The sequence below is a fragment of the Oncorhynchus kisutch genome, linkage group LG11 (genome assembly GCF_002021735.2).
Source record: "Oncorhynchus kisutch isolate 150728-3 linkage group LG11, Okis_V2, whole genome shotgun sequence".
In the NCBI taxonomy this organism is placed as follows: domain Eukaryota; kingdom Metazoa; phylum Chordata; class Actinopteri; order Salmoniformes; family Salmonidae; genus Oncorhynchus; species Oncorhynchus kisutch.
In genome coordinates this window covers 6,111,119-6,125,258 of record NC_034184.2, presented here as the reverse complement: position 1 = coordinate 6,125,258, position 14,140 = coordinate 6,111,119, and the positions used below count along the sequence as shown (strand labels likewise).

General features: G+C 46.1%; 1 protein-coding gene across 5 annotated transcripts in view; it reads left to right on the top strand.

The window, feature by feature from the left end:
* The window catches only part of LOC109875870 (phosphatase and actin regulator 2-like), a 78,924-nt gene that overhangs the window by 13,838 nt on the left and 50,946 nt on the right, over nucleotides 1-14,140 (top strand). Inside the window, exon 1 of one of the 5 annotated variants that reach the window (XM_031835211.1) lies at nucleotides 12,795-12,878. The exons of the other annotated variants lie outside the window; for them this stretch is intronic. Within the exon in view, the coding sequence (XP_031691071.1) occupies nucleotides 12,866-12,878 (13 nt within the window). The 5' untranslated portion in view covers nucleotides 12,795-12,865. Of the gene's footprint in view, nucleotides 1-12,794; nucleotides 12,879-14,140 lie in introns of those variants that run through there. 5 annotated transcript variants of the gene reach the window in all.

The following is a 14,140-nucleotide window of genomic DNA, read 5'->3' as shown; positions in this document are numbered from 1 at the left end:
CTGTGTTTAGTACAGTGTGACAGCATATGAAGTAACAGACCAGTCTGGGTTTAGTACAGTGTGACAGCATATGAAGTAACAGACCAGTCTGGGTTTAGTACAGTGTGACAGCATATGAAGTAACAGACCAGTCTGGGTTTAGTACAGTGTGACAGCATATGAAGTAACAGACCAGTCTGGGTTTAGTACAGTGTGACAGCATATGAAGTAACAGACCAGTTTGGGTTTAGTACAGTGTGACAGCATATGAAGTAACAGACCAGTCTGGGTTTAATACAGTGTGACAGCTTATGAAGTAACATACCAGTCTGGGTTAAGTACAGTGTGACAGCATATGAAGTAACAGACCAGTCTGGGTAAAGTACAGTGTGACAGCATATGAAGTAACAGACCAGTCTGGGTTTAGTACAGTGTGACAGCATATGAAGTAACAGACCAGTCTGGGTTTAGTACAGTGTGACAGCATATGAAGTAACAGACCAGTCTGGGTTTAGTACAGTGTGACAGCATATGAAGTAACAGACCAGTCTGGGTTTAGTACAGTGTGACAGCATATGAAGTAACAGACCAGTCTGGGTTTAGTACAGTGTGACAGCATATGAAGTAACAGACCAGTTTGGGTTTAGTACAGTGTGACAGCATATGAAATAACAGACCTGTCTGGGTTTAATACAGTGTGACAGCTTATGAAGTAACAGACCAGTCTGGGTTAAGTACAGTGTGACAGCATATGAAGTAACAGACCAGTCTGGGTTTAGTACAGTGTGACAGCATATGAAGTAACAGACCAGTCTGTGTTTAGTACAGTGTGACAGCATATGAAGTAACAGACCAGTCTGGGTTTAGTACAGTGTGACAGCATATGAAGTAACAGACCAGTCTGGGTATAGTACAGTGTGACAGCATATGAAGTAACAGACCAGTCTGGGTTTAGTACAGTGTGACAGCATATGAAGTAACAGACCAGTCTGGGTTTAGTACAGTGTGACAGCATATGAAGTAACAGACCAGTCTGGGTTTAGTACAGTGTGACCGCATATGAAGTAACAGACCAGTCTGTGTTTAGTACAGTGTGACAGCATATGAAGTAACAGACCAGTCTGGGTTTAGTACAGTGTGACAGCATATGAAGTAACAGACCAGTCTGGGTTTAGTACAGTGTGACAGCATATGAAGTAACAGACCAGTCTGGGTTTAGTACAGTGTGACAGCATATGAAGTAACAGACCAGTTTGGGTTTAGTACAGTGTGACAGCATATGAAGTAACAGACCAGTCTGGGTTTAATACAGTGTGACAGCTTATGAAGTAACATACCAGTCTGGGTTAAGTACAGTGTGACAGCATATGAAGTAACAGACCAGTCTGGGTAAAGTACAGTGTGACAGCATATGAAGTAACAGACCAGTCTGGGTTTAGTACAGTGTGACAGCATATGAAGTAATAGACCAGTCTGGGTTTAGTACAGTGTGACAGCATATGAAGTAACAGACCAGTCTGGGTTTAGTACAGTGTGACAGCATATGAAGTAACAGACCAGTCTGGGTTTAGTACAGTGTGACAGCATATGAAGTAACAGACCAGTCTGGGTTTAGTACAGTGTGACAGCATATGAAGTAACAGACCAGTTTGGGTTTAGTACAGTGTGACAGCATATGAAATAACAGACCTGTCTGGGTTTAATACAGTGTGACAGCTTATGAAGTAACAGACCAGTCTGGGTTAAGTACAGTGTGACAGCATATGAAGTAACAGACCAGTCTGGGTTTAGTACAGTGTGACAGCATATGAAGTAACAGACCAGTCTGTGTTTAGTACAGTGTGACAGCATATGAAGTAACAGACCAGTCTGGGTTTAGTACAGTGTGACAGCATATGAAGTAACAGACCAGTCTGGGTTTAGTACAGTGTGACAGCATATGAAGTAACAGACCAGTCTGGGTATAGTACAGTGTGACAGCATATGAAGTAACAGACCAGTCTGGGTTTAGTACAGTGTGACAGCATATGAAGTAACAGACCAGTCTGGGTTTAGTACAGTGTGACAGCATATGAAGTAACAGACCAGTCTGGGTTTAGTACAGTGTGACAGCATATGAAGTAACAGACCAGTCTGGGTTTAGTACAGTGTGACAGCATATGAAGTAACAGACCAGTCTGGGTTTAGTACAGTGTGACAGCATATGAAGTAACAGACCAGTTTGGGTTTAGTACAGTGTGACAGCATATGAAATAACAGACCTGTCTGGGTTTAATACAGTGTGACAGCTTATGAAATAACAGACCAGTCTGGGTTAAGTACAGTGTGACAGCATATGAAGTAACAGACCAGTCTGGGTTTAGTACAGTGTGACAGCATATGAAGTAACAGACCAGTCTGTGTTTAGTACAGTGTGACAGCATATGAAGTAACAGACCAGTCTGGGTTTAGTACAGTGTGACAGCATATGAAGTAACAGACCAGTCTGGGTATAGTACAGTGTGACAGCATATGAAGTAACAGACCAGTCTGGGTTTAGTACAGTGTGACAGCATATGAAGTAACAGACCAGTCTGGGTTTAGTACAGTGTGACAGCATATGAAGTAACAGACCAGTCTGGGTTTAGTACAGTGTGACAGCATATGAAGTAACAGACCAGTCTGGGTTTAGTACAGTGTGACAGCATATGAAGTAACAGACCAGTCTGGGTTTAGTACAGTGTGACAGCATATGAAGTAACAGACCAGTTTGGGTTTAGTACAGTGTGACAGCATATGAAGTAACAGACCAGTCTGGGTTTAGTACAGTGTGACAGCATATGAAGTAACAGACCAGTTTGGGTTTAGTACAGTGTGACAGCATATGAAATAACAGACCTGTCTGGGTTTAATACAGTGTGACAGCTTATGAAGTAACAGACCAGTCTGGGTTAAGTACAGTGTGACAGCATATGAAGTAACAGACCAGTCTGGGTTTAGTACAGTGTGACAGCATATGAAGTAACAGACCAGTCTGTGTTTAGTACAGTGTGACAGCATATGAAGTAACAGACCAGTCTGGGTTTAGTACAGTGTGACAGCATATGAAGTAACAGACCAGTCTGGGTATAGTACAGTGTGACAGCATATGAAGTAACAGACCAGTCTGGGTTTAGTACAGTGTGACAGCATATGAAGTAACAGACCAGTCTGGGTTTAGTACAGTGTGACAGCATATGAAGTAACAGACCAGTCTGGGTTTAGTACAGTGTGACCGCATATGAAGTAACAGACCAGTCTGTGTTTAGTACAGTGTGACAGCATATGAAGTAACAGACCAGTCTGGGTTTAGTACAGTGTGACAGCATATGAAGTAACAGACCAGTCTGGGTTTAGTACAGTGTGACAGCATATGAAGTAACAGACCAGTCTGGGTTTAGTACAGTGTGACAGCATATGAAGTAACAGACCAGTTTGGGTTTAGTACAGTGTGACAGCATATGAAGTAACAGACCAGTCTGGGTTTAATACAGTGTGACAGCTTATGAAGTAACATACCAGTCTGGGTTAAGTACAGTGTGACAGCATATGAAGTAACAGACCAGTCTGGGTAAAGTACAGTGTGACAGCATATGAAGTAACAGACCAGTCTGGGTTTAGTACAGTGTGACAGCATATGAAGTAATAGACCAGTCTGGGTTTAGTACAGTGTGACAGCATATGAAGTAACAGACCAGTCTGGGTTTAGTACAGTGTGACAGCATATGAAGTAACAGACCAGTCTGGGTTTAGTACAGTGTGACAGCATATGAAGTAACAGACCAGTCTGGGTTTAGTACAGTGTGACAGCATATGAAGTAACAGACCAGTTTGGGTTTAGTACAGTGTGACAGCATATGAAATAACAGACCTGTCTGGGTTTAATACAGTGTGACAGCTTATGAAGTAACAGACCAGTCTGGGTTAAGTACAGTGTGACAGCATATGAAGTAACAGAACAGTCTGGGTTTAGTACAGTGTGACAGCATATGAAGTAACAGACCAGTCTGGGTTTAGTACAGTGTGACAGCATATGAAGTAACAGACCAGTCTGGGTTTAGTACAGTGTGACAGCATATGAAGTAACAGACCAGTCTGGGTTTAGTACAGTGTGACAGCATATGAAGTAACAGACCAGTCTGGGTATAGTACAGTGTGACAGCATATGAAGTAACAGACCAGTCTGGGTTTAGTACAGTGTGACAGCATATGAAGTAACAGACCAGTCTGGGTTTAGTACAGTGTGACAGCATATGAAGTAACAGACCAGTCTGGGTTTAGTACAGTGTGACAGCATATGAAGTAACAGACCAGTCTGGGTTTAGTACAGTGTGACAGCATATGAAGTAACAGACCAGTCTGGGTTTAGTACAGTGTGACAGCATATGAAGTAACAGACCAGTTTGGGTTTAGTACAGTGTGACAGCATATGAAATAACAGACCTGTCTGGGTTTAATACAGTGTGACAGCTTATGAAGTAACAGACCAGTCTGGGTTAAGTACAGTGTGACAGCATATGAAGTAACAGACCAGTCTGGGTTTAGTACAGTGTGACAGCATATGAAGTAACAGACCAGTCTGTGTTTAGTACAGTGTGACAGCATATGAAGTAACAGACCAGTCTGGGTTTAGTACAGTGTGACAGCATATGAAGTAACAGACCAGTCTGGGTATAGTACAGTGTGACAGCATATGAAGTAACAGACCAGTCTGGGTTTAGTACAGTGTGACAGCATATGAAGTAACAGACCAGTCTGGGTTTAGTACAGTGTGACAGCATATGAAGTAACAGACCAGTCTGGGTTTAGTACAGTGTGACAGCATATGAAGTAACAGACCAGTCTGGGTTTAGTACAGTGTGACAGCATATGAAGTAACAGACCAGTCTGGGTTTAGTACAGTGTGACAGCATATGAAGTAACAGACCAGTTTGGGTTTAGTACAGTGTGACAGCATATGAAATAACAGACCTGTCTGGGTTTAATACAGTGTGACAGCTTATGAAGTAACAGACCAGTCTGGGTTAAGTACAGTGTGACAGCATATGAAGTAACAGACCAGTCTGGGTTTAGTACAGTGTGACAGCATATGAAGTAACAGACCAGTCTGGGTTTAGTACAGTGTGACAGCATATGAAGTAACAGACCAGTCTGGGTTTAGTACAGTGTGACAGCATATGAAGTAACAGACCAGTCTGGGTATAGTACAGTGTGACAGCATATGAAGTAACAGACCAGTCTGGGTTTAGTACAGTGTGACAGCATATGAAGTAACAGACCAGTCTGGGTTTAGTACAGTGTGACAGCATATGAAGTAACAGACCAGTCTGGGTTTAGTACAGTGTGACCGCATATGAAGTAACAGACCAGTCTGTGTTTAGTACAGTGTGACAGCATATGAAGTAACAGACCAGTCTGGGTTTAGTACAGTGTGACAGCATATGAAGTAACAGACCAGTCTGGGTTTAGTACAGTGTGACAGCATATGAAGTAACAGACCAGTCTGGGTAAAGTACAGTGTGACAGCATATGAAGTAACAGACCAGTTTGGGTTTAGTACAGTGTGACAGCATATGAAGTAACAGACCAGTCTGGGTTTAATACAGTGTGACAGCTTATGAAGTAACATACCAGTCTGGGTTAAGTACAGTGTGACAGCATATGAAGTAACAGACCAGTCTGGGTAAAGTACAGTGTGACAGCATATGAAGTAACAGACCAGTCTGGGTTTAGTACAGTGTGACAGCATATGAAGTAATAGACCAGTCTGGGTTTAGTACAGTGTGACAGCATATGAAGTAACAGACCAGTCTGGGTTTAGTACAGTGTGACAGCATATGAAGTAACAGACCAGTCTGGGTTTAGTACAGTGTGACAGCATATGAAGTAACAGACCAGTCTGGGTTTAGTACAGTGTGACAGCATATGAAGTAACAGACCAGTTTGGGTTTAGTACAGTGTGACAGCATATGAAATAACAGACCTGTCTGGGTTTAATACAGTGTGACAGCTTATGAAGTAACAGACCAGTCTGGGTTAAGTACAGTGTGACAGCATATGAAGTAACAGACCAGTCTGGGTTTAGTACAGTGTGACAGCATATGAAGTAACAGACCAGTCTGTGTTTAGTACAGTGTGACAGCATATGAAGTAACAGACCAGTCTGGGTTTAGTACAGTGTGACAGCATATGAAGTAACAGACCAGTCTGGGTTTAGTACAGTGTGACAGCATATGAAGTAACAGACCAGTTTGGGTTTAGTACAGTGTGACAGCATATGAAATAACAGACCTGTCTGGGTTTAATACAGTGTGACAGCTTATGAAGTAACAGACCAGTCTGGGTTAAGTACAGTGTGACAGCATATGAAGTAACAGACCAGTCTGGGTATAGTACAGTGTGACAGCATATGAAGTAACAGACCAGTCTGGGTATAGTACAGTGTGACAGCATATGAAGTAACAGACCAGTCTGGGTTTAGTACAGTGTGACAGCATATGAAGTAACAGACCAGTCTGGGTATAGTACAGTGTGACAGCATATGAAGTAACAGACCAGTCTGGGTTAAGTACAGTGTGACAGCATATGAAGTAACAGACCAGTCTGGGTATAGTACAGTGTGACAGCATATGAAGTAACAGACCAGTCTGGGTTAAGTACAGTGTGACAGCATATGAAGTAACAGACCAGTCTGGGTATAGTACAGTGTGACAGCATATGAAGTAACAGACCAGTCTGGGTGTTACGGTTTTCTAGGTGTGGTGAAGGAGAGTCGGACCAAACTGCAGCGTGTCGATTGCGATCCATGTTTAATCAAAACAAAGAACCACGAACTTACAAAAACACTACAAAACAAGAAACGAAACCGAAACAGCCTATCTAGTGCAAACTAACAGAGAGTACAATCAGAGACACTAAGGACAATCACCCACGACAAACTCAAAGAATATGGCTGCCTAAATATGGTTCCCAATCAGAGACAACGATAAGCACCTGCCTCTGATTGAGAACCACTCCAGACAGCCATAGACTTTGCTAGACAACCCACTAAGCTACAATCCCAATACCACCACCAAAACGGTGGTGGTATTGACAAACACACCACAATTACAAAAAACCCATGCCACACCCTGGCCTGACCAAATACATAAAGATAAACACAAAATACTTTGACCAGGGCGTGACAGAACCCCCCCCCCCAAGGTGCGGACTCCCGAACACACCTCAAAACAATAGGGAGGGTCCGGGTGGGCGTCTGTCCATGGTGGCGGCTCCGGCGCGGGACGTGGACCCCACTCGGTAAATGTCTTAGTCCCCTCTCCCTTCTTCCCTGGATAGTCCACCCTCGCCGCCGACCATGGCCTAGTAGTCCTCACCCAGAACCCCACTGGACTGAGGAGCAGATCGGGACTGAAGGACAGCTCGGGACTGAGGCAGCTCGGGACTGAGGGGAAGCTCGGGAGTGAGAGGAAGCTCAGGAGTGAGAGGAAGCTCAGGAGTGAGAGGAAGCTCAGGAGTGAGAGGAAGCTCAGGAGTGAGAGGAAGCTCAGGAGTGAGAGGAAGCTCAGGCAGGTAGATAGATCTACCAGATCCTGGCTGACTGGCAGATCCTGGCTGACTGGCAGATCTGGAAGACCCTGGCTGACCGTCAGATCTGGAAGATCCTGGCTGACTGGCAGATCTGAAAGATCCTGGCTGACTGGCAGATCTGGAAGAGTCTGGCTGACTGGCAGATCTGGAAGAGTCTGGCTGACTGGCAGATCTGGAAGAGTCTGGCTGACTGGCAGATCTGGAAGAGTCTGGTTGACTGGCAGATCTGGAAGAGTCTGGCTGACTGGCAGATCTGACGGCGCTGGGCAGACTGGCGACGCTAGGCAGACTGGCGGTGCTGGGCAGACTGGCGATGCTGGGCAGACTGGTGGCGCTGGGCAGACTGGCGGCGCTGGGCAGACTGGCGACGCTGGGCAGACTGGCGGTGCTGGGCAGACTGGCGGTGCTGGGCAGTCTGGCGACGCTGGGCAGACTGGCGACGCTGGGCAGACTGGCAACGCTGGGCAGACTGGCAACGCTGGGCAGACTGGGGGCACTGGCGGCGCTGGGCAGACTGGCGGCACTAGCTGCTCCATATAGGCTGACAGCTCTGGCGGCTTCTTACAGACTGACAGCTCTGGCGGCTCCGTGCTGACTGGCAGCTCCTTGCAGACTGGCAGCTCCTTGCAGACTGACAGCTCCTTGCAGACTGACAGGAGGAGGGAGATTCCGGCAGCGCAGGAGAGGAGGAAGGCTCTGACTGCGCTAAACAGGCGGGAGAATCCAGCAGCGCTGTAGAGGAGAAAGGCTCTGGCAGCGCTGGAGAAAAGGGAGCCCCCGTAAGGATGGGCCGGAGAGACAGCCTAGTGCGGGGGGCTGCCACCGGAGGACTGGTGCGTGGAGGTGGTGACGGATAGACCGGGCCGTGCAGGCACACTGGAGCTCTTGAGCACCGAGCCTGCCCAACCTTACCTGGTTGAATGCTCTCGGTTGCCCTGCCAGTGCGGCGAGGTGGAATAGCCCGCACTGGGCTATGCAGGCGAACCGGAGACACCGAGCGCAAGGCTGGTGCCATGTAAGCCGGCCCAAGGAGACGCACTGGGGACCAGATGCGTAGAGCTGGCTTCATGGCATTTGGCTCAACGCTCAATCTAGCCCGGCCGATACGCGGAGCTGGAATATACCGAACCGGGCTGTGCACCTGCACTGGAGACACCGTGCGCTCCACAGCATAACACGGTGCCTGCCCGGACTCTCCAGCCCCCCGGTAAGCACAGGGGGTCTGCGCCGGTCTCCTACCTGGCATAGCCATACTCCCTGTGAGCCCCCCCCCCAAAGACATTTTTGGGGCTGACTCTCAGGCTTCCATCCGCTACGCCGTGCTGCCTCCTCATATCTGCGCCTCCCCGCTTTCTCCGCCTCTAGTTCTTCCTTGGGGCAGCGATATTCTCCAGGCTGAACCCAGGGTCCTTTACCGTCCAGTTCGTCCTCCCATGTCCATTTCTCCAGGTAGTGCAGCCTCTCCCACTGCAGCTGCTGCTCCTGCTGCTGCTGCCTCTGTTGCCTCTGTTCCTGCTGCTCCTTTGGGCGGCTACACTCCCCTGGTTTAGCCCAGGGTCCTCTCCCGTCGAGGATTTCCTCCCATGACCAGAAATCCTTGTTGAGCATCTCCTTTTTCGGCTGCTCCTGCCTGTTGACACGCCGCTTGGTCCGTTGGTGGTGGGTGATTCTGTTACGGTTTTCTAGGTGTGGTGAAGGAGAGTCGGACCAAACTGCAGCGTGTCGATTGCGATCCATGTTTAATCAAAACAAAGAACCACGAACTTACAAAAACACTACAAAACAAGAAACGAAACCGAAACAGCCTATCTAGTGCAAACTAACAGCGAGTACAATTAAGACACTAAGGACAATCACCCACGACAAACTCAAAGAATATGGCTGCCTAAATATGGTTCCCAATCAGAGAGAACGATAAGCACCTGCCTCTGATTGAGAACCACTCCAGACAGCCATACACTTTGCTAGACAACCCACTAAGCTACAATCCCAATACCCAAAACCCCAAGACAAACACACCACAATTACAAAAACCCCATGCCACACCCTGGCCTGACCAAATACATAAAGATAAACACAAAATACTTTGACCAGGGCGTGACACTGGGTTTAGTACAGTGTGACAGCATATGAAGTAACAGGCCCGTCTGGGTTAAGTACGGCACAGATTCTTTCATCACTGATGTCCATGCTGCCCTGGTTATCTTTGTGAGAGGGGTCTTTCATCACTGATTTCCAATCTGCCCTGGTTATGGGGTCTTTCATCACTGATTTCCATGCTGCCCTGGTTATCTTTGTGAGAGGGGTCTTTCATCACTGATTTCCATGCTGCCCTGGTTATCTTTGTGAGAGGGGTCTTTCATCACTGATTTCCATGCTGCCCTGGTTATCTTTGTGAGAGGGGTCTTTCATCACTGATTTCCATGCTGCCCTGGTTATCTTTGTGAGAGGGGTCTTTCATCACTGATTTCCATGCTGCCCTGGTTATCTTTGTGAGAGGGGTCTTTCATCACTGATTTCCATGCTGCCCTGGTTATCTTTGTGAGAGGGGTCTTTCATCACTGATTTCCATGCTGCCCTGGTTATCTTTGTTAGAGGGGTCTTTCATCACTGATTTCCATGCTGCCCTGGTTATCTTTGTGAGAGGGGTCTTTCATCACTGATTTCCATGCTGCCCTGGTTATCTTTGTGAGAGGGGTCTTTCATCACTGATTTCCATGCTGCCCTGGTTATCTTTGTGAGAGGGGTCTTTCATCACTGATTTCCATGCTGCCCTGGTTATCTTTGTGAGAGGGGTCTTTCATCACTGATTTCCATGCTGCCCTGGTTATCTTTGTGAGAGGGGTCTTTCATCACTGATTTCCATGCTGCCCTGGTTATCTTTGAAAGCCGATAGGATATTTTCCCATATCTTTTTCAGTTGCTTGTAAAAGGTTTATTTTGCTTTGATGTCTTTATATATATATAGTTATGACTCGTCATCATGGGTCTGCATCTATTCTGCGGCCACATACTTTGTCCAATGACCATGGGTTACAAGTTCCAACATAGTAAAACTCAACCTTTAATACGGTACGGTGTGACTTTAAGTTACACAACAACCTGACTGTGCCAGGTCAGTGGCTCACTGTGTTTATCATTCCTTAAAGAGTCTAAAAATACAAACTTGTTTCCGCTGTCACTTTCAAAACTATGTAAATGCAATTTCCATCCCAGTAGAGCTGACCCAGTTGTCAAACAGTAACTCAGCTCAGTTAATGTCACACTGTTGGTCATTAATATCCGCAAGACCAAAAGGACATGGAGGATATTGTCAACATAACTTGTAATAATGCTGTTCTCACAATAATGATTAAATACATTCAATTACATCATGTGTTGAAACACTGGCAGAAATTTAACATGGACTTTGACTCTCAAATATGACCTATGTGAGTATTGAGTATATGCAGCTACTTTAATAATGCAGTTCAGTTTTAGCACCATCAGGGAGAGTTAGCAGGGCACAAGTTTGCACCTTGTTCAGATTGCTATAATTTACTTGGCGTTCTAAATTAGTCATCAAGCTTGTTAGGGGCCATAAAGGGCTAAGGACTTGTTAGGGCCATAAAGGTCTAAGGACCTGTTAGGACCATAAAGGGCTAAGGACCTGTTAGGGGCCATAAAAGGCTAAGGACTTGTTAGGGGCCATAAAGGGCTAAGGACCTGTTAGGACCATAAAGGGCTAAGGACCTGCTAGGACCATAAAGGGCTAAGGATTTGTTAGGGGCCATAAAGGGCTAAGGACCTGTTAGGGGCCATAAAGGGCTAAGGACCTGTTAGGACCATAAAGGGCTAAGGACCTGTTAGGACCATAAAGGGCTAAGGACCTGTTAGGACCATAAAGGGCTAAGGACTTGTTAGGACCATAAAGGGCTAAGGACTTGTTAGGACCATAAAGGACTAAGGACTTGGCAGCTTTTGGAAGCCTTGGAGGCCTCTTCTCATCTCAACCGCCTTACCTCTTTAGCTACTAGCTACCTTATCAGGTGCTGGTTCCCGGGAGACTAGACAGGTTGTGAGTGAAATTCTTAAGTGGCAGCACTTTCAGCCGTTAACTTGTCAATAGCCTAACAATAATCTAGGACACCAGGTACTAAAATCTTGCATTATTGCGTAAGATTCTTAATTAGGTTACTTGCATCTGTCCATGAGAGATTATCCTAACAATGAAATGTACCCTTACCTGCCCAGGCTTCATACTGTATGCTTGCTCAGTTCTATAATGCAATGACATTTACAGCCTTCTTATAGACTCCTGGCTGAGCCTGAGATCTAAATACCCTCAAGTGTTTGTTCTCTGAAAGCCCACTCTGAAGTGTCTGCTGCCAGAGAAGAAAATATCAGCTACTATGACTCATTCCTTTTAGACCGTTGGCTAATTTCAACACTGCGCTTCAAAATAGACTAAACTGTTTTTTTCAGAGATTTTCCACACAGCCCTCAAACCCACTTGTTCACCGACTTCAACCTCACATAACTTTCCATTCTGCCTTTGAACGTCGTGATGGGTATTGACACATGGAGTCTGGGGTGCAGAGACAATTTTTTTTTTAGGTGAATAGCAGTAATGAAATCAGTCTGGCTTTAATGATGGTTGCAGAGCCCCCCCCCCCCCCCCTCTCTCTATCTTCCTCCCTGTGGCCTCAGGTTGCAGCTAAAAGCCTCAGTGGACAGGGAGGCTCCATTTGATGTTTCCAGACTGGCTCAATCAAGCCTGGCTAATGGAGGTAATGGTTGTTGTGTCCCCTGCCTGTGCTCACTGGGCTGCTTCATGTACAGGAGGTTGGTGGCACCTTCATTGTGGAGAACAGGCTCGTTGTAATGGCTGGAGCGGAATCAGTGGAATGGTATCAAATACATCAAATATGGTTTCCATGTGTTTGACGCCATTCCATTCGCTCCATTCCAGCCATTATTATGAGCTGTCCTCCCCTCAGCAGCCTCCACTGGCTTCATGGTCATGTCCACTGCAGAGAGGCATGCAGCAAGGAGCACTGATGAACATTAGAGAGCCAGCTCCCTGCACAGGAAGGGTTAGAGGGAGAGAGGGAGGGAGATAAATAGAGGGAGGGAGAGAGAGAGAGGGAGGGAGAGAGAGAGAGAGGGAGGGAGAGAGAGAGAGGGAGGGAGGGAAAGAGAGAGGGCTAGGAGGAGAGAGAGAGGGAGGGAGAGAGGGACAGAGAGTTATGAGGAAAAGAAAGGATCAGCTCACAAGGGTGATCATTTTCTTCCAGTCATGGAGCATGCTCGTGAGTCCCCTTTAGTCTGTGTGTCTGTGTCTGTGTCTGTGTCTGTGTCTGTGTCTGTGTGTCTATGTTTCTGTGTGTGTCTGTGTTTCTGTGTGTGTCTGTGTACGTCTGTGTTTCTGTGTGTGTCTGTGTGCGTCTGTGTTTCTGTGTGTGTCTGTGTTTCTGTGTGTGTCTGTGTTTCTGTGTGTGTCTGTGTTTCTGTGTGTGTTTCTGTTTCTGTGTGTATTTGTGTATGTGAGAGAATTTCTGTCCTTGTGATTGTTGTGTGTGTGCTGTTAAAGTAGTTGGTAGTAGGAGTTCTCTGTTGGATACATTGCCCCTGGACTATGCATGAAGAGGGTTGCCTAGAGACAGTTGGGATTGCTATCTACCCTACTTATTGAGGAGGAACTTTTTGACTTTCCCTCTGTGTATTCAGATCAGCTGTTTAGGGAACACTGCCAGGCAAACACCCATTCCTGTAATGTCATTTTGTTGGATTAGAGTTGTTTAAATAACTTAGCTTGTGTCTAAATTGTTTAAAAACCTGGTTTGTGTTGTACTTATTTGATTATTTAAAGATACACATAAATCCTTATCACTTAGAGAGAATACCTCTATACCTCTATACCTCTATAGAATACCTCTATATTATATTCATCATTTCATAACATATTATATAGTTACAGCTAGTGACAGGGTAGTTACAGCTAGTGACAGGGTAGTTACAGCTAGTGACAGGGTAGTCACAGCTAGTGACAGGGTAGTCACAGCTAGTGACAGGGTAGTCACAGCTAGTGACAGGGTAGTCACAGCTAGTGACAGGGTAGTCACAGCTAGTGACAGGGTAGTCACAGCTAGTGACAGGTTAGTCACAGCTAGTGACAGGGTAGTCACAGCTAGTGACAGGGTAGTCACAGCCTGTGACAGGTTAGTCACAGCTAGTGACAGGGTAGTTACAGCTAGTGACAGGGTAGTTACAGCTAGTGACAGGGTAGTTACAGCTAGTGACAGGGTAGTTACAGCTAGTGACAGGGTAGTTACAGCTAGTGACAGGGTAGTCACAGCTAGTGACAGGGTAGTCACAGCTAGTGACAGGGTAGTCACAGCTAGTGACAGGGTAGTCACAGCTAGTGACAGGTTAGTCACAGCTAGTGACAGGTTAGTCACAGCTAGTGACAGGTTAGTCACAGCTAGTGACAGGGTAGTCACAGCTAGTGACAGGGTAGTCAAAGCTAGTGACAGGGTAGTCACAGCTAGTGACAGGGTATGATGACTCTGTG